General features: G+C 40.8%; 1 protein-coding gene across 1 annotated transcript in view; it reads right to left on the bottom strand.

Annotated features, from left to right (window-relative positions):
• The window catches only part of LOC126187296 (PHD finger protein rhinoceros), a 246,764-nt gene that overhangs the window by 92,831 nt on the left and 129,056 nt on the right, over positions 1–24,877 (bottom strand). Inside the window, exons 13-14 of the mRNA XM_049928284.1 lie at positions 11,730–12,196; positions 5,465–5,551 (exon numbers count right to left, since the gene is read on the bottom strand). Of these exons, the coding sequence (XP_049784241.1) occupies positions 5,465–5,551; positions 11,730–12,196 (554 nt within the window). The remainder of the gene's footprint in view (positions 1–5,464; positions 5,552–11,729; positions 12,197–24,877) is intronic.

Raw genomic sequence — 24,877 nt, forward strand, 5'->3', positions numbered from 1 at the left:
TGGCCTTACCCCTGAGGGTGTTGCCTTTTTTTCCAGCAGTGTATTTGGGCAAACTATGCACTACCCTTCAATCAATTGCGTGGGAATGATTGGATTTCCTTATTTTTGTTTCTTGTATCTACCAATGCCACTTTAGGGAATACTGACAAAACTGATTCCCGCATGCAAAGTTCTGTCAGTTCTTGTGATTTATTCTTACCATGCATCAAATAACATAAAAGTGTATGACCAACATTATACGCTTCTAATCCTCTTTCCTAATAAGCTAATCCACAAGCAGTCTGTATGACTTATTTTTGTTACAAATGTCTCAGCAAGCAATTGCTTGTGGTCATCGCAAAAAGTTACATAGACCTCAATGCATGTGCACTACTCCTGATATTTTTAAAATAAATTTCTGCTTATGCAGCTGTCCTGGTAAAAAATAAGTGCTGAATGGTGAACAGTCAACAATTGGTAGTTTCATCTACATTACAAGATTTGTTACAGGTGTTACTAAGCTTTTGTAAGTTTAAATTATTATTATTATTATTATTATTGTTGTTGTTGTTGTTGTAGTTGTAACAATCGCAACTCACGCTGACTGCTGTGGTCATGAGCATTGGCTCCATTAGTGTCAACCAGAGATGCAGTTGTGGTGTGAGCTGAGTGACTATGTGGTGACAAATGAATGGCATCAACTGCCATGTTTGTGTCTGCTGCTTTGAGTGTTGTGTTAATGTTTATTACTTACTCCTTGGAGTTGTAACTCATTTACTTTATGTATATTCTGTTATCTGATTGCTGTATAATTAGAAGTTGTTTTTAGCAACTGATTCTTCCCTTCTGTTACTTAGCGTTAATAAAACTGTTCAAGACTATTCTTAGGGTGTGACTGAGCAGTTATTAAATATGGTTAGCACTACATGATCAAATATTCCAGTGAATTGTGACCCCAACGTGATAAGCACTGAGAAGACTGGTCCCCAGTACTACTGATCACAGGATGAAACAGCCTGCAGTATTACTGTTCATTTGCCTTCCAATGTTTTGGTCGCATAACCCAGTTCTCTGGTTTGCCCAGGTCGACGCCTGCTTTTGCCGTGCTGAAATTACAATTTATGCGACTAAATTTTTCATTGGTAGTGAATCAGCTCGATCGCTATGCTTCCAATGTTCAGGATACAATCATGGCTCCACTAGCAGAGAACGCCCACGAAAGATTACAGACCGGGCTCATTCATAGTCACAGCGTCGCAGGAGGGTCATTCGAAGAGCAGGGTATCAACTACACCAGGCCCTGTGAACTACTCAAATGCAAACGACGGTTGGTTTTATGCGCCACCAACTGCCCAACTATGTCCCTGCACCTATTCATTTCTGACAGGGTAGCAGACCAGAAGTATTTAATAGGCACATGACCAGTCTTAGTATCCTGCCCAGAGGGTCACTGCACTGTTGCATACCGCCCATTGAGTTTAGCTCGTCTGCCACCAATAATTCAGCAATTGCAACGTATGGCATTTGGCATTAAGAGTTGAATTTGGGACTCCACTGTTCAATTCACATGGGATTTAACTGTAGTGGGTGTGGCTGAAGCAATTATATGTGCTGATTTCCTAGCTCACTACCAGCTCCTCAAAGATGTAGCCCATCTTGTGGGCAATACTACCGGACTTAGGGCCACTGGGTATCATCGTGGTGCCACAAAGTATGAAATCAAGGTAATACGGGTTGCGAACGAGAAGTACTGCCCACCGCTGCATGAGTTTCCAACCTTAACGACACCTCCAGGTGCGTCACAACAAGTTTTTCTTGGTAAGACCCACCACATAAAAACCACGGAAGATTGTCATGGTCGTCCACACTGCATTTAGTACCCAAAAAGTGAGGAGTTTGGCATATGTGTGATGATTACAGAAGGCTCCACTCATGAATCGTGCCTAATCGCTAACCAGTGTCACTACTAAGAGATTATAGCTATGTACTGCATGGATCCATTATATTCAGTGTTATAGACGGCACGAAACTGTATACCCAGATTCCCATGGCAACAGAGGATGTTCCGAATACTGCGATTATTACACCATTTAGATTGTATGAGAGCAAGTTTATGACCTTTAGCGTACCTAATGCTGCACAAACCTGCCACGGTTCAACGACTTTGTCTTGCTGTGAGTGGACCTTCTGTTTCGCCTGTTTGGATGATGTGTTAGTGTATTCATCGTCCAAGGCCCAACATCGCCAGCATCCAAAAGAAGTTTTAGAGTGTTTAAAAGAATACTGCATGCTATTGAACACGGCAAAATGTGTGTTTGGACAACCTGAAGTTGAATTCACAGATCATCGAATATATTGAGAAGGCTCATTACCACTCACTGAGAAGGCTGAATCCATATTACAGCTACCTAAGCCACCTACAATAAAGGAGCTATGTAGATACTTAGGAATGCTCAACTTTACCATTAGTATTTACCATGCACTGCAGAACAATATACGCCACCGAATGCAGCACTAGCTGGTCCAATGGTTAACAGCAGTTCTCTGGTGCAGTGGACCATGGAGATGTATGTGGGTTTTGAAGTGACTAAAAAAAATCCTAGCACAAGTATTACTGATGGTGCACCCTAAGCTTGATGCTACACTGGCAGTAGTGGTGGACGCCAGTCAAGTTAGCCATTGGTGCAGCCCTCCAGCGATGGATGGACAACACGTGGCAACCACTGGCTTATTTTCTGTGCAAACTGTCACCTTCCCAGCAAAGATTGAACACACATGATTAGGAACTTTCAGCCATATATCAAGCAATCAAATACTTCTGGCCAGAGACTGAGGCAAGGGAGTTCGTAATATACACTGACGACAAGCCCTTAACATACCCTTTTGAGAAAAACAGCAAAACTTGTTCCCTGCAGCAGCTCAGGCACCTGGAATTCATTAGCCAGTTCATTACGGATATTCACTGCGTACTGGGCATCACTAATGTGGTTGTGGACTGTCTAGAGTTATCAGTATGTCACAACCTGTGAACACGATGGTACTTGAGAAGGTGCAACAAGAAGATCCCAAGTTGCACATCAAATTGCATGATAACATTTCGGCACTTGATGTACCTGGCAAGAACATGAAACTGTGTTGTGAGGTGTCACATGGCAGTGTGTGCCCTTTCGTCACCGTTGCATTTTGCAGACCAGTGTTTGATGTCTTACATAATCTTTGTTATCCTGGAGTCCAGTCGACATTCAAGCTAGCATCTCAGCAGTTTGTGTGACCAGGAATAGAAAAACTGCCGTGAGTGGAAGAGAGCTTGCCAGCGTCACAAAATCACTCACCACATCATTCCCTGATCAAAGAATCTCCAGATGTTTCTTTATGCTTCACCCACATTTATCTTGATTTGGTGGGACAACTTTCTCTGTCGGACGGCCAACATTAAATATTCACAATGATTGATAGATATATGTGATGACCTGAGGCAGTACCTCCAGGTATCATCCACAGAGAAACACTAGCCACTGCTTTCCCAACGATGTGGCTAGCGAGGTTTGGCTGTCCACTCCATATTGCTACTGACAGCGGCTAACAGTTTGAGTCAAACTTGTTGACGCAGTTGGTGAGGTTCTGTGGCTACATCCATCCAAAGATGACCAGTTATCATCTGGCCAGCAATGGCATGGTGAAACGTTGGCATCAGATGCTGGAGGCTGCGCTAATGTGGAATGTCTTGGACACGTGCACTGCCCATAGTCCTGCTGGGTCTATGAGCCATGTGTACGAACCAGAATTAGAGGCCTAAGCAGCAGAATTGGTTTATGCCAAGAGTTTGTGTTCGCCAGGGGAGTTAACTGATATCAGCCTACTGTCCGAAATAGGTGACGAACTGGAGTTCCTTCGCAAGTTACGGGAACATGTAAACCACGCACACGCACACGCACACGCACACACACACACACACACACACACACACACACACACACACACACACACACACACACACACACACACACACACACACACACACACACAAATGATGGTCATGATTATGAACGGAAAACAGACCATCGTGTCTCGTAGTAGTGTGAAGCCCGTTTACATTTTCAAAGAGGCATCACCCACCTTGTGGCCAATAGCTGCACACTGGCAGATATGAGACCCCATCTTCCAATCCTGGCACCACAACATGTCAACACAGAACCTACATGCACCACCTGTTCCGGACGACCTGCCCACTTCCCAGCTCCCGGCCTGGTTCAGAGAATAAGTTCCATGCTATGCTTTGCTTTCATCAAGGGGGCTTGTGCAGCGACTGCTGCACATGTCGACTACTATGGCTAGGGTCACACGTATTAGCTTCGTTCAGGCTCCCCAGTGATGCAGTTGTGGTACAACTTGAGTGACTATGTGGTGACAAATGAATGGCATCAACCGCCAAGTTTGTGTCTGGTGCTTGGAGCACTGTGTTAATGTTTATTACTTACTGCTTGGACTTGTAACTTATTTATTTTATGCTTATTCTGTTCTCTGCTTGCTGTATATTGACAAGCCACCTATGACAACTGATTCTTTCCCTTCTGTAATTTCGTGTTAATAAAACTACTCAAGCCTATTCTCACCATGTGACTGTGTACTTAGTAAGTGCTGGTAGCACTACACAATCTAATCTTCCTGTCATTATTATTATTATATTTCTTGGAACACTTAATCCTGTCACAATGTCTATGTTTTTGTGTTGATAGAACTGAAGCCTTCTCTGTTTTAACAGCACTGACTTTAATATAACGACCAAATTTGGCTTTATATTACATTGCACAATACAGTAAACAAAAAACAGTAAATTGTTGATTGTGTACAATATAGTGATTTCTTCAAAACTTGGTAGGCCATACCATGACACCATAAAACCTCTGTATGTTACTCATTTCAGAGTGCCCTGTGTGTAGTTAACATCTTACAGAGTGCTATATGCCTTCTCATAAAACAGAAAATGTATGTCAGACAATTGTCACCTATTCTGGGTGCCTATTTATTGTCTGCTATGATAACTGTTTGTGAAGCCACATATCGAACAGGCATAGTAAGGGGAAATCAATGTAATTAGTTGTAAAACATAAAAAATCTTTAGTCAACATTTAAAAATCAGATCTAGTTTATATGAGGGAGGTGTGTCGTGAAGCATGGGCGTACTATCAACAGTTTGTAGAAGAATCGAATAATCCATTCTAAAGGATAAAGATCCAATAGAGTGTAAGTGCACTAAACACCAAGTCTTTGCTGTGATCACTCAGTAAGAACCAAAATGACACAGTTCGACTAGTAGTGTAACAAGTAACACAGATTTTAAACATTAATGTGCTTCATTTATAGAAATTTAAGTACCAAACCTGTTTCAAAGTTTGCTAATAAGCTAACATCCTTCCCATCCGTATAACGGTTTGTTCGCTCTTCACACAGGCACACACGATTATGTTTTGCAGATCTGGCATACCTATGGCGTTGCCTGTCGTCATCTTCAGTACTGGAGGCACCACTCGCCCGCCGAGATGCTGACACCTTCGCTTCTGTTTCACTGCCACTGGAAAAAAAAAAAAAATTAATTAATTAAATTAAATCAAGAAGTGTAATATTTGTCATTCTAATGCAGAAATACTATTATTTTATCCACTTGTTTTTAAGTGCAACATTTATCAATTTTAAATAATACAAGAGGTGGAAATCTCAAGATGGAAACAATAAGTAAACTCCAGGGAAATGAACCATTCACTTGCAGTTGGATCACAGATGGCACTGGCGAGGGTTTTAAATAATACAAGAGGTGGAAATCTCAAGATGGAAACAATAAGTAAACTCCAGGGAAATGAACCATTCACTTGCAGTTGGATCACAGATGGCACTGGCGAGGGTAGAAGATTTCTAAGTGTGTGTGTGTGTGTGTGTGTGTGTGTGTGTGTGTGTGTGTTGGGGGGGGGGGGGGCAGGGACGGGGTGGAGAGAGCACACATTACAGTGAAAGGAGTGAAAGCTAAAAAGATAAGAGTGATTTTCAGACCTTTTAATGGTGCTGACACAGGCACTCATTTGTTGTGAGTTGTTGCATGTCCTCAGATATCCTTCTTATTTTAGTTTCAAATAGAATTTGCTGAGAAGTGCAAAGTTAATAACACACAATTTTTTAGTGGAAGAACTTGCTCTCATCAACTACATTTGAAGAACTGTTATAGATATGATGTATATTCCCATGCCTGAATATTCATTTGATACAAAATAGTTGCTGATTGCTAATTAAATAAAACAAAGGGCAATTAGTTATGAGTCAATGACAGATGGAAAGTACAATGGGAAAGTTAAAGCGGTGTAGTAAAGATAATGTTAGATCTAATACATGAGAGCTGCTTAAAGTACAAATACGTACCTCAAAAGCAAAGATCACACTGAAATGGGCAAGAGTATGAAAATTTGCAGTGTGTATGTCATACATGTTTAATATAAAGAAAAGAATTTAATTCTAGCAGGGTAACAACAGGATGAGATGGAGAAGGACACAGTGGATTCAGAGGACACAGAATAGCAGAAATGGTAGACTTATTGTCACTAGTCCTCATTGTCTTTACTTGTCTGATTACACCCTTCACCTCTTCCTATTTGTGTAAACTTTTCATTGTCGAATCTCTAACTATACACAACATCCTAGACAAACACTGCTTTATACATTCTAAACTTAAGCTGTCCACATACTGTGTCCTTATGCTTCTCTTTCCAATGCCAATTTAATTATTTCTGGATTAGTTGATAAATGCTCTTGTAATCTATCATTTCTCTTGGGGATGATTACCATGGACTTCTTTCCCCATTTTCTTTTTCCCACTGCCTCGGCCTACTTAATTTATGACATCCTTCTGCTGTAGCACCAATGTGCCCATTTTATCTAGCTACTCTCTCCCTCCCTACCGGTTGCATTGCACCTATCTCTTTGTGGTGACCCCCTTGCTTCAGCTATGTTGTGAAATCTTTCTTCCTGAAGAGCAGAATTCTGTCACTCCTCTCAATGTGTCTTTATCAGTTTTATTTTTAATTCAAAATTCTTAAACATTTTCATGCACTCCTTTATGGTAAGAAGGAATATGTCAAATGTGACATAAGCACAGTTGTCTGTTGCCACAGCATTTTATTCCAGTACTTAAAATTTTGACTTCATTATCTTTGCTTATTACAGCTAAGTTAGATTACTCCTTGTGCTGGGTAATTTGTCCCAATTCTTAATAGAATTTTGAATGTTGTATGTCATGCTGTTCCAAATTTGCCCCATCAGGTACAGCACACTTAGCACCTGCAACTCACCTGCCAAGCAGACACAGGTAAGCTGCCGACTAGGCAGTCCTGTTTTGTTACATGCACATCTTTCAATTATCCAGTACATCTGAGATGAGGCAATACTTTATCCATAATGCTCCATTGTCATTCCAGGCATAGATGGTCACTTTGTGCAGTTGGGATATAACACCTTGGACTTCATAGTGAAGTTTGGAAGGAGCCACTACTGCCGAGCGTGAAATCCGTGCAGTTACCCAGTTTTTAAATGCAAAAGGGGTTCTGCCTATTGACGTTCATCACAAATTATGTGAAGTTTAAGGCAAAAAGTGTATGCCCATTCAACACTTCCACAAATGGTGTAGGGAGCTCACTCCTGATCACACAGACATTAACAATGAAAACTGGAGCAGAAGAGTGTCCGTTTCAGACAAGATCGTTGAGAGTTTGAGCAACTACTGCTCGAAGATTGAAAAATCACTATATGTGAACTGACTCTTTGGGTTCCTGAGATTTCTGCTAGCTCACGTGAGAAAAATTTGACTGAAAACTTGGTGTATCACAAGGTGTGCAAGTGGTGGGTCTCGCAAATGCTTACACAACACCACAAGCAATAACATGTCAACTGTGCCCACCAGTTTCTTCAACAGTGTGGAAATGAGAGGAAGGAACTGTTGGAATCAATTGTTAAGGGTGACGAAACATGGGTATTTCATTTCACGCCCAAAACAAAACATCAATCAAATGAATGGTGCCACTCTTGTTCACCTATCCCTGAAAAGTGATGGCAACTGTTTTTTGTGACAGTAAAGGAATATTGATGATCCACTTTACCCTCCTGGCATGACCCCCCACTCTCCCCATTACCCACTTTCCACAGTGTGTGTTCCTATTATTTGCATATCTCAACAAAACAAAAAGGACATGGACTGTCTTTTATAATAATCAAAATTATTCACATTCAATTGGTGTGTTCAATATAAAAGGGATGCTAAAATTAATCTGAATTCCTAATGTAAATAAATTAACTTCAACGCGCAAGTCGTTGAAGTGGCGGCAAATCGAAAGACGTGCACCCAGTGAACGGTCTACCCGATGGGAGGCCCAAGTCACACGATCTTTTTTTTTTTAAATAAATTAACTAACAACATTAAAAAAATACAAACTGCTTAAGTACTTACCAATAACTGCAGTGTGCATAAAGTAGGTCATACTTGCTTAGAGGGGTACCCCTTAATAAAGAGACAAGATTTGCTATGGAAATGTTTTAGATGCCATTCACTAAACATGTGAAACACAAACACTGAAGAAAGAAGAATTATGCCAAATGATAAATGCCACTTAGTTCACAGTCACTTTCCTCCTTCAAACTGTTGTTATCTGTGTTCTGCTCTGTGTAAGAGTCACTGGAATTTCCCGATGACGTAATTATATTTTTGATATTACTTTCTACACTCACTTCACTTTTCCATGATTCTTCAACAACCATTCTGTGTGGTGTACACCACTACTGCACTGCTCCGGCTCTATTTGCACTACTGTTTCTTCTACAGTTTTTGAATTTCTACCACAGTGAAACTTTTGTTATTAGTTGTCACTTAATGTTTGTCTGCACACAAATCATTTCGATGGCACTGACGTGGTAAGGTGGGAGCCTAAGAAACATGTGACCGTATTCTTTAGCTGTCTCAACAACAACATATTGTTGTCCTACCATGCATAGATCTTCCTGAACTTACACAATGTGGTGTTTCAAGCATTCAACAATGTCTACTTTTCTTGCTGCCATCAATGGAACTTTATCTTTGGAAACTGAATGGAATTGGGTATGACCCACCACAATGAGAGACAGCTCATTTAAGTTTTCCAATTGTTTCCTTTTGAACAACTTCAGAAAATTACTGTGATCCACTTCGTTGTAATCGCTTGGTTCCCTCAAATTGTAAACTGGGAGACAGGCCTGCACTAAACCAAATTAAACTCCAGCATGCAAAACAGCAATTCTTGCACCCTTTCCCATGGGAACAGCACTACATCCACATATACTATAATCGGTCCAGTCTTTTTTTATGTAATGACCGGCATTTATCTATGTTTCACTGAACCACTCAATGTCTTCAAACAGCATTTTAATAAAGACTCTTAAATGTCGACAACAACATGGAACACTCACATCTCTCCACTACAATTTTGCATCCATAAATTTTTTTCTAGCCGAAACCGAAGGTTCGGACAAGGATTAACAAAGAAATCTTGCTGACAGTGAATAATTCTGCTTCACAAAGAGGCACACACAGTTTTATACATGTTTTCTCTCTTGTAGCATATGTGTATGTGGCAACACACATAATCTTACTGGAATGAGTCCAAGTTTGTTACTCAGTCTGTCCTTCTTGTGTCCATGTCCACAGTTTAGATGGACATGCCCTTCCTGTTCTGCACAGTATTTTTCTTTGCAAACTTTCATGACAGTGTTTTTATAAATCATCAAACAGTCCGCACTTCTTTTGACTACCTTTATTAGAGGCAACAGCGTTGCATTGCTGCGTCTCTCCTCTTACACCGAGCACCCAAAATTATGTGGCTGAGCATGCAAAAAGTGCTACTGCTGAACATTCTGTTTTGCAACCACACTTTCTTGCGCACTTCTGCTGCAAGTTTCCGATATCCTGCAGTGCAAAATATGCTCGTCGCACAGAGAAATAAAGGCACATAACAAAGCAGATCACAACTGTTAAGTTAGTGGGCGAATGGGTCGTCTGTAACTATCTATAGCAGCTGTAGTAGATAAATTTGAGATGGTTAATGGAACAGAAGGCATGACCAAACATGTCCTCTGACTGGCTGTTACCATGGAAGCAGTACTGTAAACAGCTTGACATCAACCACTTTGTTATTCTGATCCAGGTGTAATATCATATACATGTACAAGTTTTCCAATTTACACAGAAGTGTGGCTGACATAATGTCTACCTATATTAAGGGCCATTATTTTGTTGTGAACAACTTTTTACAATGGTGACAAGGATACAAGAAAAACTGCAAAAAGAATCAATTTTAACAACTCAACACAAAAGACCAGGCCAAATACTGGAGAAGCTAGTAACCAGACACCAAATGTTTCATTACTTGTGGATAAAATAAGAGTCATAAAGGTTTTGTTACAGAAAAGTGATCTGAAATACAGAGCAGTTGCCAGATTTCTCTTGGAACTTGTGTATCCATCATAAGAAAAAAAGAAAGAACTGAAATTTACAACAGGTGTAATTTCAAAGTGGAGATAGTGTAATTTTCTGTGGGTTTACTTTACAGAATCATAATAATGTAGGGACTTTATTATGATTTTATAATGGAAGTATATTGAAAGCTTCATAAAGTAAGCATGAAATCGGTGATTACCAAAATTTCAACAAGATACCTTATCAATATTAGATTATTTTGGTGGAACCATGACCCTCATTAGAAAAATAAAACATGTCCCACAGCTCTAAATGTTATCAAAACAATGTAGATAGGTTAATGACAAATTAATGACAGTCAAAGGTAGGAAATGATAATGACAGCTTCAGAAAATCAATAAATTTGCAGACGACTCACTCCAAGAATGCTACATGAACGTCTGCATTTTTTGTCCAGAAAGCGTCAATGTAAGAGATCCTTTTTTAAATTCTCTCTCTCTCTCTCTCTCTCTCTCTCTCTCTCTCTCACACACACACACACACACACACACACACACACACACACACAGTCATTTTTCATATGTATCTCATTTCTTTTACCATGGAAAAGTTTTGAACACAATCTCTGGGGGACATCTGCTAGTCATTGTCTACTGCCTCGCACTATCAAGTCGACTGCTGCTTTCTGACCAGCCCAAACAAATAAGACACATAGTCTTTCAAGCAACCAATCTGATGGTAAAGGCTGGAGAAACAAATATAGCCTACATCAGGTTGTCCACATTATGTAAAGATGCTGAAATCAGAAGGAACAGATTCATTCACAAAGACAAGAAAAACAAAATACACACAAGTGCCAAGAAACATTCTCCAAACATTGCTATGTAGTACACTAACACCTAAGGGGACAAATTATAATATAAGTTACTTGCATTCCACAACCATTACTTAAGGAGTGTTATAGTAGGAGCCAAGTCTAAATTTCCCACTTTCCTTGGTGATTTCAATACAAAAGTCATCATCAAATTCATGTAATTAATTAGTTCAATTTGCAATCTACTACATGCATTCTGAAAAAGAATACGAAACATGGAAGAAGTTTTGGATACAAATTTCCCTATGCACAATAAAAATGGGGGAGGGGGTCGGAATTATGCTTAAACCCTTCTTTATCAGGACTGGAAAATTCAATTTTTAAAACTTTGAAATTATTCAAAAGTACATTTTTTATTTATAAGTTACAACAGAAATAAAAGCAACACCTCACCTTGAGGCACCATATGGACCACTTCCAGCACGTCGCCTCTGGGCACCATTAAAGAAGTACAGCCGCTTGTATGGGTTTTCAGAAGACTGTGTTGGTGTTGTCTTCTTCACTAGTAGACCATTAACATCTGGTGGGCGTTCTGGTGGTGGTGGTGATGCATTGCCTGCAATTCTTGCCAGAAGAACTTCAAAATCAGCACAAGCTGCTGGTACCTCAGACAAATGTAAGCCACCTGATGTGCTGCTTCTGTTTGATGCAGTAGCAGATGATGGGAGATGCGAGTACAAACGGTCATAAATTGAGGGCGCATGGTTTGCTTCCAGAACTGCTGCCATCTCTTTTGTCTTTAGAGTGCATGAAGGATCACTCAGAACAGCAACTTGCTTGTGAAATGTCTGTTCACGCATGCGAAAAAATGATCTTGACAGTTTCTCCCGTCGACTTACCATGTAGCAGAGATTACGGACCTGTCAAAATAAAACATACGTTCATTTTTATGACATATATCAAAATGTCAAAGGGAAAAAGGCACCATGTCAGGATTTAAGGGAACATTTGACTATGTTGTATTAAAGTCTGAATCATCGTAGTGTATATATGACTATAATAGTACACAGTGTGTGTGTGTGTGTGTGTGTGTGTGTGTGTGTGTGTGTGTGTGTGTCAAGGAAGGTAAAATTACAATATTTTTCAGAATGAAAATATGCTAAAGTATTTGAAATCTATGGGACAAAGTAGAAGGGAAGAAACTTAATAATATAATTTAAAAAACAGCCTATAATGTAACATACACGTAAAACTGTGAAGGGAACCAGCAGAAGCACTGAAGGTGACAACCAATGTTGATGCCATATGAAACAGCAACTTATTGTATGGTGGTGGCAAAATGTGTGTGTGAACGGGACATGTTTTGTGTTACAACGAAACAGGTCAGGTAATGCATGTGATCATCCAATGTGAACAGCCCATCTCCTTTATGACATAAGTGGTCATGAATCCATCTGGTGTAAACTGTAAACTATCATGACCTGATTGAATTTCTTTGCAGTCACCTCACATTGGAGTAGTGTTCAGCATTTTGCGCTGGTTAAGTCAGAACAAGTTGTCAACAAAAAGAGAGAGAATCTTTACTGGTAGCAGAACCAGTTCTTAATTTTTAACTTTAAGAGTTTTGTTTGTGTCAGTTCCTTCTACCTCTGTCTGTTCAAATATTAGGCCTTACTGGCGGAAAGGTTTATTCGTGCCAGTCTTTTTGTTGTGCCCATCTACGACTCAGCATCTCTGCTATATGGTGAGTAGCAACTTTCCTTTTCATAATACTGTTAAATATTCTCCTTCTATTACCATCTGCTGATATTCCTTTCTTAATTTATTTTCTCATTTTTGTCAACATACACATTCTGCAAGCCGTTGCACAGTGTTATGACAGACGGTACTTTGTACCAATACTAATTATTTCATCTCTTGTTACATCTGCGAATAGAATGAGGGAAAAACGATTGTCTCTATTCCCCTGTATGAGCCCAAATCTCCCTAATTTTGTCCTTATAGTTGTTAGTTGAAATAAATGTTAGAATTAGTATGATCATTCTGCAATTAGTTCCACATTGTGGTTTGCTAAATTTCCTCAGCAGCATTCCACATAAAAAAGGTCTCTCCTCCTCCAACAATCCCATCTAAGTTCAAAGAGCATATTTGTACTATTCTCACACTGACCAAACAACTGGACAACACATCTATCTAGCAGCACGTCTTTGAATTGCTTTTATGTCTCCCTTTAGTACAATCTGGTGGGAGCCCCATTCCAAGCACTTAAGAGTACTCAAGAATGGGCTGTGCAATTGGTTTGCACATGGTCACTTTCATATGTGTGCTATATTTCCCCAGAATTCTCTCATAAAATCTTCTTACAACTCATCTAACAATGGAAAATCCAGGATGGAATAATGACAATATTATGAATAGGATAAATTGCTACTCACCATATAGCGGATATGTTGACTCACAGATAGGCACAACAAAAAGACTGCCAAACAAGTAAGCTTTTGGCTAAAACTGACTTCATCGGAATTAAACAACATACACCCACCCACACACACACTCATGCAAACGCAACTCACACATGCATGACCACAGTCTCTGTCTGCCGATGCCAGAATGTCTCTGGCCACAGCAGCCATGTGTGTGTGTGTGTGTGTGTGGTGTGTGTGTGTGTGTGTGTGTCGCATTTGCATGAGAGTGTGTGTTTATGTTGCTAATTCCAATGAAGGCCTTGTTGGCCGAAAGCTTACTTGTCTGACAGTCTTGTTGTTGTGCCTATCTGTAACTTCACATCTCTGCTATACAGGCTGATTCATGAAGATACGCGAATATTTTAATATGTTATTCTACAAGTAAAACTAAAGAAAAAAGTTCATATAAACAAAGGTCCGCAAATATTTAGTTATGGAGTATTGGCTAGTAAAAGATTTTGGCTGAAATTTAGCAACTTTGCTAATATGAAGCCATCACAAAACTGTACGAGGTTAAAGTAAAGCACGATTTCCATTTATTTTGTTGTTTTTGGTCTGGAGAATCCAACAGAACATGCCCCACACATTTATCTGAATAGTTTTACAGAACATCCAGAGAAGCAAAGATTATTAGACAAGTAAATTTGTTTACTTTCCATAAAGAGCGTAGAAATGTTTATGTCATCGTTGGCAACCGTTAGTGAGTTGCTTCAGTCATTTCCTAACCTTGAAATGAGTTATTTTTCTGTACTGTTCAGTGAAAGAATATAATAACAACATGTGTTTTTAAGTGAAATCACATAGTAACTGTTGTAGTTTGTAGATTATTTATGAAACAGGGATGCCTTTCAAATTTACAACAGAGCAATATGCTGATATGGTGTTTATTTATGGCAAATGTGATGGTAATGCTACGGCTGCAGTTAACGAATATCGCGTACGTTATCCATCTCAGAGGATTCCGAACGCATAAACCATTAGTGCAGTATTTCGAATGTTATGGGAGACAGGTTCTCTACCTACTGTTCGTAATCAGTACGAGCACTCAATACATGAAAACGATGATGAGGATATTATGGATGCTGTTCAACGTAACCCGGGTACCAGTACACGACGTGTCTCTAAGGTATGGTGTGCACTGAAGTATAATAATCTGTATCCTTGCCATAAGCAAAAATTGCATCATTTACACCTGGGAGATCCTGCCCTTCGCTTGGAGTTGTGCAACTGGTTAAATACTAATCGGCAGTTACACAAATACATTTTATTTACTGACGAGGCACAGTTTACTCGAGATGATGTAAACAATTTACATAAAGAGCACATATGGTCTGAAGCAAACCCACATGCAACAGTGCAATGCAATTTCCATTAGCGATTTAGCGTAAATGTGTGGTGTGGTATGATCACACACAATTTACTGGACCATTCATTTTCCCAGGACATCTAACTGGCACTGGCGAGACATACATACAATACCTTCAAGAAGATATGCCCTGCTTGCTCTAAGATGTTCCACTTGCTACGCGATTGCAAATGTATTTTGAACATGACGGCACACCTCCATATTTCATCAACACCATTACTACATATTTAAATGAACATTTTCTCCAGAAATGGATTGATCGTGGTGCTACATGTCTGTGGCCACCCAGAGCGCCCCATTTAACACCAATGGACTTTTGTGTATGGGGATGGATGAAAGACATAGTTTATGAGGACAAAGTCAGTACATGTGAGGCATTACTAGCTTGCATTATGAATGCAGTAGACAAAATTAACAACCATCCCCTGAAATGAGCAAAAAAATCTGTTCATACACATGCAACTAAATGCACTGAACTTGGTGGAGACATTTTTGAACATTCACTGTGAATGTATTGTGAAATTGTATGTATACTGTACAACTTCCTTAACACTGAGCTTTGTTTTTTCGGTTTAACATGAATTCACGTGTGCTTTGGTATTAATAAAAGCAGATTATATTAACCATTTATACAGTTTCAGTTAACGTTATTACCATCATTTTCCAAAATTAAATTCTCTACAACTTCTGTTGAAAACTTTGTGGAATTGTCTGGAATTAACAAATTGGGCCAGTAGTTAATAAATTAAACATTTTACGAAATTGCTTCTTTGCTTCTCTGGATGTTCTGGAAAACTACTGCAGATACACATCTAAGACTTGTTTCATTAGATTCACATCAGTAACAACAAAATAAATGGAAACCATGCTTTATTTTAACCTCATAGTTTTGCAATTACTTCATATTAGCGAAGTTGCTAATTTCTTGCCAATCTTTTATTAGCCGTAACTCCATAAATAAACATTTCGGACCCATGTTTATATGAACTTTTTTCCTTAGTTTTACTTGTAGAATAATGTATTAAAATATTTGCATCCTTTTCATAACACTACAACTCTTCAAATATACTAGTTTCATTTCCAGATATTTCGCAACATTATGCTTAGATATTTAATCAATGTCTCTGAGCCTAATAGCATACCATTAGCACTATATTTGAACATTATGGTAATGTCTCACCTACCCAAACATGTCAACTTTCATCTATCCACATTTAAAGCAAAAAGCCATTGGCTGCACTAAATGGAACTTCTTTTAAAGTCTTCTTGACTATATGTACTGTTATTCAATGATGACATTTCAAAATAAACAATGGCATCATCAGTAAATAGTCACAGATTGCTGTCCACCCTTTTTGACAGATGACCTGTGCACTATCACAGTACCCGGGGGTTCTCCTGACTTTGATCCATGTTTCACAAAATTCTGTCGGTGAAATGGGTGAGCAGTGTTTTGCACATGCAATGCTTTCCAAATCCATGTTGAGTTGCGAAGAGAAGCTATTCTCTTACTAGGGAACTCACTGCATTTAAGCTTTGAATACAATTACGGGCTCTGTAGCAGAATGATGCGAAGAATACTGTTCTATAATTTCGTATAACAAAATTGAAATTTCTAGGTGGGATAACACATGATATAAGGGAAAGTAACCAGTCACCTACAGCAGACTGATGAGAGGTGCACACACACATTTAACAGAAATCAGTGTTTGTTAGCTTTCAAACTCTGGCTCTTTTTCTAGTAGAAAGTTCACACATTCACACACACAGGCACAAAGACACCCAAACACACTCTAATGTGGCAACATCAATTACTGATTATCAATTACTGAGAGTGGTTGCCTGGGATTATGTATGTGTGGGAGGTGGGACTGGATGAGGGGAAGGGAAAGGAAAGGATGTACGAGGCAAAGAGGGCATAATAGGGTAGTGCGAGGCAGAATTGAGAAAGCCAGATGACTCAGTGGTTGCACAACATTACATAATGAGTTTTGAGAGGTATAGCACATAAAAGATTAAGAGATACAGAAAGAGGGGGTGGGGTGGGGGGAGGAGGGGGAAGGGGAAGAGCGGAGGGAGAAGACAGTACACGACATGGATGGAGAAAAAGTATGGACAATGACAGAAGAGAAAAAGGAAAAGGTAAGGCGAGACAGTGGGAAACAGGTTAACAGTTTGGCGTTGGCCATTCATGCGAGTAAATGGTTGGTTACTTCTCACACCCACATAGAACACTGTACAACAGATATAAAACATAGCTGCTTTCACAAATGGTCCTGGCTTCTACAGGATAGGAAATGCCTGTAATTGGATTGCGGTAGGACATGGTGAATGGGTGTATGAGACAGGTTTTGCATCAGGGTCATCCACAAGGGAATAGACCCATGGGGAGCAAGTCTGGGAGCAGGACTGGAATACGAATGGACAACGATATTCTGTAGGCTGGCTAGGCAGTGAAACATTACTTTGGGTGACGTGGTTTGGATGTCCCTCATCTCAGGGCACGACTAAAGGTAGCTGAAGGATGTGGTTGGTTGGATGTTTCAAGGCCAGGACAATACTAGGTGGTCGGAGGGGTGCTGTCCAGCTGATAATTAACAGGTTTATTGGTTTCAGAGGAGGCGATGGCACAGAAGATCTGTTTATGGATGAGATGGACAGGATATTCTTTGTCAACAAAGGCTCCGGTAAGATACTGGTATATTTCAACAACTGCAGATACAGCATCTACGGGTGGGGAGGCTGCAAGGAAGGGATTTTTGGACACGGAAAATGTGACATCTGTCAAAGTGGTGATATTATTGGTGGTTGGTGCATTTGATATGAATAGACATTTTTGTCAAGCCATCTGAGAGATGGAAATTCGTGCTGAGTTGAAAAGGACAAGGTGAAGCTGATTTGGGAGTAGATGTCAAGGTTATGGAGGAAAGAACGAAGATTGTCCTTGCCATGAGTATAGATCATGAAAACGTCATCAATAAATCTGAACCAGACGTGGGGTTTTAGAATTTCCCAGATGGTCGATAAATAAGTAGACACAAGATGCTAACATGCGATTACCCATGGCAGTACCATGGTTTTGTTTACTGATTTGGCCGTCAAAAGAAAATAAAAGTGGGTCAGAATGTGGTTGGCCAGGAAAATAAGGAAAGAAGTGGTATGTTTGGTTTATCAGGAGGATGCAGGGAAAGGTAGCATTCCCACAGTTTTAAGGTCATGGGCATAGGGAATGTTGGTGTACAAGGACATCACATCCACAGTGGCCAACAAGGAGTCTGGTGGTAATGGGGCAGAAAGTGTGGAAAAGGGATGGAGGAAGTGAGTGGTGTCTTGTATGTAGGATGGGAGGTTATGGACAACAGCTTGGAGGTATGGTGCAGCAAAGGCAGAGGTTCGTTCTGTGGGAACATTGTAACCAGCCGCAATGGGAAAAATAGCAGGGACACTTGTGGGGTTTGGGAAGTAGATAATAGGCAAGTTATTGGTGTGAGGAAGTTTGGGACGAACCTAAGGCCTTGAGGAGCTGCTTGAGGTCTTGTTGGACTTCTGGGAGGGGATCATGGCAGTAAGGTTTGTACAGAGAAGTGTCTGAAAAGTTGGTGGAGACCTCAGACAGTCACTGCAATTCATGACCACAGTGGTTGAGCCTTTTTTCATGGGATGGTCAAGTTTGTAGTTGGTCACAGTTTGGCAGTGGTCCTTCATTTTACTAGACAACTAGTTGCCTACCATGCCCACATAGAATGCTGCACAGTACCTGCAGCATAGCTGATATATAACACATGGCTTTCATACATGGCCCTTCCTTTTGTAGCACAGGAAATGCCTGTCACTAGGCTCCGGTAGGGGCAGTGCGAGGGTGTGTGGAACAGGTCTTGCACCAAGGTGGTCCACAAGGGAATGACACGAGTGATGCAAGATTGGGAGCAGGGCATTTTCTGTCTCTATATCTCTATCTATCTTCTCTGTTTCCACCCCTCGTCCCCTTTCTCTCACTTTCCTGTCTCCCTCTGCATCTCCACCACCCTAATTAATAATCAGTGTTGCCTCAGTAGCGTGCATTTGGGTGTCTGTGTGTGTGAATGTGTGTACTTTCTACTAGAAAATGAGCTAGAGCTTGAAAGCTAGTGAAAATGGTTTTCTGTCAAGTGTGTCTATGTGCCACACATCAGTATGCTATAAGTGAGTGGTTGCTTTTTTTCTTATTTTATGTATTGTTCTATAATTTTGCGCATTCACTATTTTCTCTTCTTACATGCAGGAATAACCTATGATTTTTCCAGCTGCTTAGGACTCTTCGCTGTGTGAGATATTCTTTGAAATGTGCAGTAAGAAAAGGCCAGTGCCAAACAATACTCTTTATAAAACTGAACTAGTGCCTTATTTGTTTTCAACTGACTCAGTTGCTTTTCAACATTTGGCATGCTTTTCCTCTGTCTTTTGTAACAATTACTTTCTCTAAAAAGAAACTGTAAGCAGACAGAAGCATCAATGAGAGGGAAACTACTTTATACATATTGACATGCCAGTAGGTATTAGAGAGCATAAGTTTGAATTAAGGAATAATAGAGATGGAAATTTGTGAAGCCCTTTTGAAAGAAACCATCCCAGCATTCATCTTATGCAGTCTGGAGAAACCACGATAGAACTAAATCAGGATGGCTGGGTGGGGATTTGAACCATCGTCTTCCTAAATGCACGAATAGTGCCTTACAACTGTGCCACCTCACTTTGTCAGACATAACAGTGGAAAATATTTCGAGTAGATTTCCCCACCATGTTATAGTTCTGGGTGGAGATTTTAATTTGCCGGATATAGACTGGGAGACTCAGACGTTCATAACGGGTGGCAGGGACAAAGAATCCAGTGAAATTTTTTAAAGTGCTTTATCTGAAAACTACCTTGAGCAGTTAAACAGAGAACCGACTCGTGGCGATAACATATTAGACCTTCTGGTGACAAACAGACCCGAACTATTTGAAAAAGTTAACGCAGAACAGGGAATCAGCGATCATAAAGCGGTTACGGCATCGATGATTTCAGCCGTAAATAGGAATATTAAAAAGGGTAGGAAGATTTTTCTGTTTAGAAAAAGTGACAAAAAGCAGATTTCAGAGTACCTGTTGGCTCAACACAAAAGTTTTGTCTCAAGTACAGATAGTGTTGCGGATCAGTGGACAAAGTTCAAAACCGTCGTACATAATGCGTTAGATGAGTATGTGCCAAGCAAGATCGTAAGAGATGGAAAAGAGCCACCGTGGTACAACAACTGAATTAGAAAACTGCTGCAGAAGCAAAGGGAACTTCACAGCAAACATAAACATAGCCAAAGCCTTGCAGACAAACAAAAATTACGCGAAGCGAAATGTAGTGTGAGGAGGGCTATGCGAGAAGCGTTCAATGAATTCGAAAGTAAAGTTCTATGTACTGACTTGGCAGAAAATCCTAAGAAATTTTAGTCTTATGTCAAAGCGGTAGGTGGATCAAAACAAAATATCCAGACACTCTGTGACCAAAATGGTACTGAAACAGAGGATGACAGACTAAAGGCCGAAATACTAAATGTCTTTTTCCAAAGTTGTTTCACAGAGGAAGATTGCACTGTAGTTCCTTCTCTAGATTGTCGCACAGATGACAAAATGGTAGATATCGAAATAGACGACAGAGGGATAGAGAAACAATTAAAATCGCTCAAAAGAGGAAAGGCCTCTGGATCTGATGGGATACCAGTTCAATTTTACACAGAGTACGCGAAGGAACTTGCCCCCCTTCTTGCAGCGGTGTACCGTAGGTCTCTAGAAGAGCGTAGCGTTCCAAAGGATTGGAAAAGGGCACAGTTGTTGTTTTTGGGGAAGGAGACCAGACAACGTGGTCATCGGTCTAATCGGATTAGGGAAGGAAGTCGGCCGTGCCCTTTCAGAGGAACCATCCCGGCATTTGCCTGTAATGATTTAGGGAAATCACGGAAAACCTAAATCAGGATGGCCGGACGCGGGATTGAACCTTCGTCCTCCCGAACGCGAGTCCAGTGTCTAACCACTGCGCCACCTCGCTCGGTGAAAAGGGCACAGGTCATCCCTGTTTTCAAGAAGGGATGTCGAACAGATGTGCAGAACTATAGACCTATATCTCTAACGTCGATCAGTTGTAGAATTTTGGAACACATATTGTGTTCGAGTATAATGACTTTTCTGGAGACTAGAAATCTACTTTGTAGGAATCAGCATGGGTTTCGAAAAAGACGGTCATGTGAAACCCAGCTCGCACTATTCGTCCACGAGACTCAGAGGGCCATAGACACGGGTTCCCAGGTAGATGCCATGTTTCTTGACTTCCGCAAGGCGTTCGATACAGTTCCCCACACTCGTTTAATGAACAAAGTAAGAGCATACGGACTATCAGACCAATTGTGTGATTGGATTGAGAAGTTCCTAGATAACAGGACGCAGCATGTCATTCTCAATGGAGAGAAGTCTTCCGAAGTAAGAGTGATTTCAGGTGTGCCGCAGGGGAGTGTCATAGGACCGTTGCTATTCACAATATACATAAATGACCTGGTGGATGACATCGGAAGTTCACTGAGGCTTTTTGCAGATGATGCTGTGGTGTATCGAGAGGTTGTAACAACGGAAAATTGTACTGAAATGCAGGAGGATCTGCAGCGAATTGACGCATGGTGCAGGGAATGGCAATTGAATCTCAATGTAGACAAGTGTAATGTGCTGTGAATACACAAAAGATAGATCCTTTATCATTTAGCTACAAAATAGCAGGTCAGCAACTGGAAGCAGTTAATACCATAAATTATCTGGGAGTACGCATTAGGAGTGATTTAAAATGGAATGATCATATAATGTTGATCGTCGGTAAAGCAGATGCCAGACTGAGATTCATTGGAAGAATCCTAAGGAAATGCAATCCGAAAACAAAGGAAGTAGGTTACAGTACGCTTGTTCGCCCACTGCTTACGACCCCTGGTTTACGAGACCAGTGCTCTACCACTGAGCTAAGAAGGCGGCAGCTGCGCGTTTGTGAGCTATCCCCGAATTGTCACTTCATCATACTGAATCTTGCAGCCCTCGACCAGATATCGGATTTGGCACACAGTTGCTGCTGGGGGTGTCCACATTGCCGTTTTCCAAATCTCTTGACTGTTTATAGAGAAGATCCAACAGAGAGCAGCGCGTTTCGTTACAGGATCATTTAGTAATCGCGAAAGCGTTACGGAGATGATAGATAAACTCCAGTGGAAGACTCTGCAGGAGAGACGCTCAGTAGCTCGGTACGGGCTTTTGTCAAAGTTTCGAGAACATACCTTCACCGAAGAGTCAAGCAGTATATTGCTCCCTCCTACGTATATCTCGCGAAGAGACCATGAGGATAAAATCAGAGAGATTAGAGCCCACACAGAGGCATACCGACAATCCTTCTTTCCACGAACAATACGAGACTGGAATAGAAGGGAAAATCGATAGAGGTACTCAAGGTACCCTCCGCCACACACCATCAGGTGGCTTGCAGAGTATGGATGTAGATGTAGATGTAGAACAGTGGTGGTAATGTGTGTGATATGAACATGTCACGGAACTGTCACATGAAACTATCACGAGAAGACGGAGTATGAACAAAGGGAATTACAAGTCACCATGAGGCTAACAAGGCCCAATTGTTAAACCATGCTATTACTATGTATGCCTAACATTTTGATCACACAAGGCAATGTTATATCATTCAATGTACATGTAAAAAAAATCATGCATGTCATCAGCTGACAAAATTGTGTCACAAAAAGGAACAACCCCATACAAATTCTATTTTGGAGCTACGCCAGTGCAATGACTGACATTTAATGGTGCTGAGGGGAAGAGGAAACAGACTAACAACGTTAAGGGCTGGCAAACTGGAGCTGAATATTCCTTTATGATATGGGAAGTGGTCAGATAGGGAATGAGTATGAGTAGGCAATCTTTGATGGTCCTGTACTGCATCATTATCATCCTACATCAACTTGTTTTACATCTGGTGAGGCAACACATTGGTTTTCTTTCATGCACGAAACATGTGGATACTAAAAGCCTGCATGATGTGGCATTCATTATAGCCAGCAAAATGTCTTGATCTGTTTCTAGGAGTGCTGTATCCTGCTACTAGTGTGTGTGTGTGTGTGTGTGTGTGTGTGTGTGTGTGTGTGTGTGTGTGTGTGTGTGTGTGTGTGTGTGTGTGTGTGTGTGCGCGTGCACTTGAATCAGCCATGAACTGTATCAGTGCAGGCTGGTCACTGGAGGCCGCCTGTGGAAGGCGTGCATGTGACGCGGTCTCCGCCATGCTGTCTGTGGCAATTCGCACCTATGTACATATGTGCGGAACAGAGCTAATTGTCTTTCCATACTACTCTAGCTTGTATCGTGCACATCAGTTGTACTGTGTCGTATAGAGCCTCGAGCGGCTTTCCCGTTATTGTTCAGAAGTTATGAATAAAGCGATATTTGTGTGACTTCAGTCAGTTTGTGTATTACTTGGTTACTATACAATCAGTGACAAGGACGGGATGGTTTCCGCGAGTGTAATCTTTAAGTACCGTTTCATCAGATTTATTCATTATGGACACTGTGCAACTGGCCCTGACTGAACAGCTTACTTTGGCTGTGACAGGGACTTGTTTCACTGGTCTATCCACCCCCTTTTCCTCTGTATGATGATTCAGAGGAGGATTGGGAAGCTTACAAAAAAAGACTGAGAGAGCACTTTTTTGCTCTTGGGTTGACAAGCTCGACTTTGTGCAAAGCTTTCTTCCTCTCATAGATTCCACCTAAGGTGTATCAATTACTGTGTCAGCTTGCTCCTTTACATGAACCAATGGCTCTTACTTTTGATCACACATGCAGTTTATTGTCCAACTAGTATCACAAACGAACACACGTCACAGCAGTGTGAGTAATTCTACTGATACTGCAAGAAACGTAACCAGTCATACATGGCCTGGGCAGCTGAACTTCACAGCCTTAGCCACAAGTGTCTATTTGTGGCTGATGGCCATAGTGGCTCTTAAGCAGACTCTATAAAGTGCAATGCAATTATCTGTTTAGCTCTGGACAAGGAAGTGGGCAAGAAGGCTTTACTCTGTGAAAACCTCCCTGTTTGCAGAAGTTTTGCAAACAGCATAATCTTTTGAAGCTTCTCAGGAAGTGGGTGACCAAACTGAAGCATGAGGTAATGTGGCAGTGGTCTCAAGATGTGCCCACTAGGAAAACAGACAGCCTGCATGAGGAAGTGGCATTGGTGAACATGTGAGTCCAGAGATGAGCTGACCAAGATTGAGCCAAGCAGCCGTGATTGCCACAGCAACAGTGTCAGCATTCTCTGTTTCTGTCTTGCCTTTCTGTTTTGTCCAGCACGAATGTCAGGCATACCATAAATGCTGGACTAATTGTACTGCTTGCCAGAAGAAAGACCACATCACCTTCCGTGTGTTATTCACCAAAGATTGCTCAGGATATGAATGTGAAAGTGAACTGTGTGGCTCCAGTGCTTTTGACTTCTCTCAACTTGTTTATCAAGTTAATTGTTTTACACCAAGTGCTTTGACAACAAGTCAACAAAGGTGCTGCAGTGATACCGAATTCTCAAATGTATGTGACTTTAGGCTGCTGTCTCTTACAAGTCAGTTGTTTGTTCCATTACATTTTTGATGGTTGCTGATGCCTGGGTTGAGAACTTGTTTCGGATGGATGCATTTCAGGCATTTGGATTTTCTATCACTGGAGCAGTT

Source organism: Schistocerca cancellata, chromosome 5, assembly GCF_023864275.1.
Source record: "Schistocerca cancellata isolate TAMUIC-IGC-003103 chromosome 5, iqSchCanc2.1, whole genome shotgun sequence".
In the NCBI taxonomy this organism is placed as follows: domain Eukaryota; kingdom Metazoa; phylum Arthropoda; class Insecta; order Orthoptera; family Acrididae; genus Schistocerca; species Schistocerca cancellata.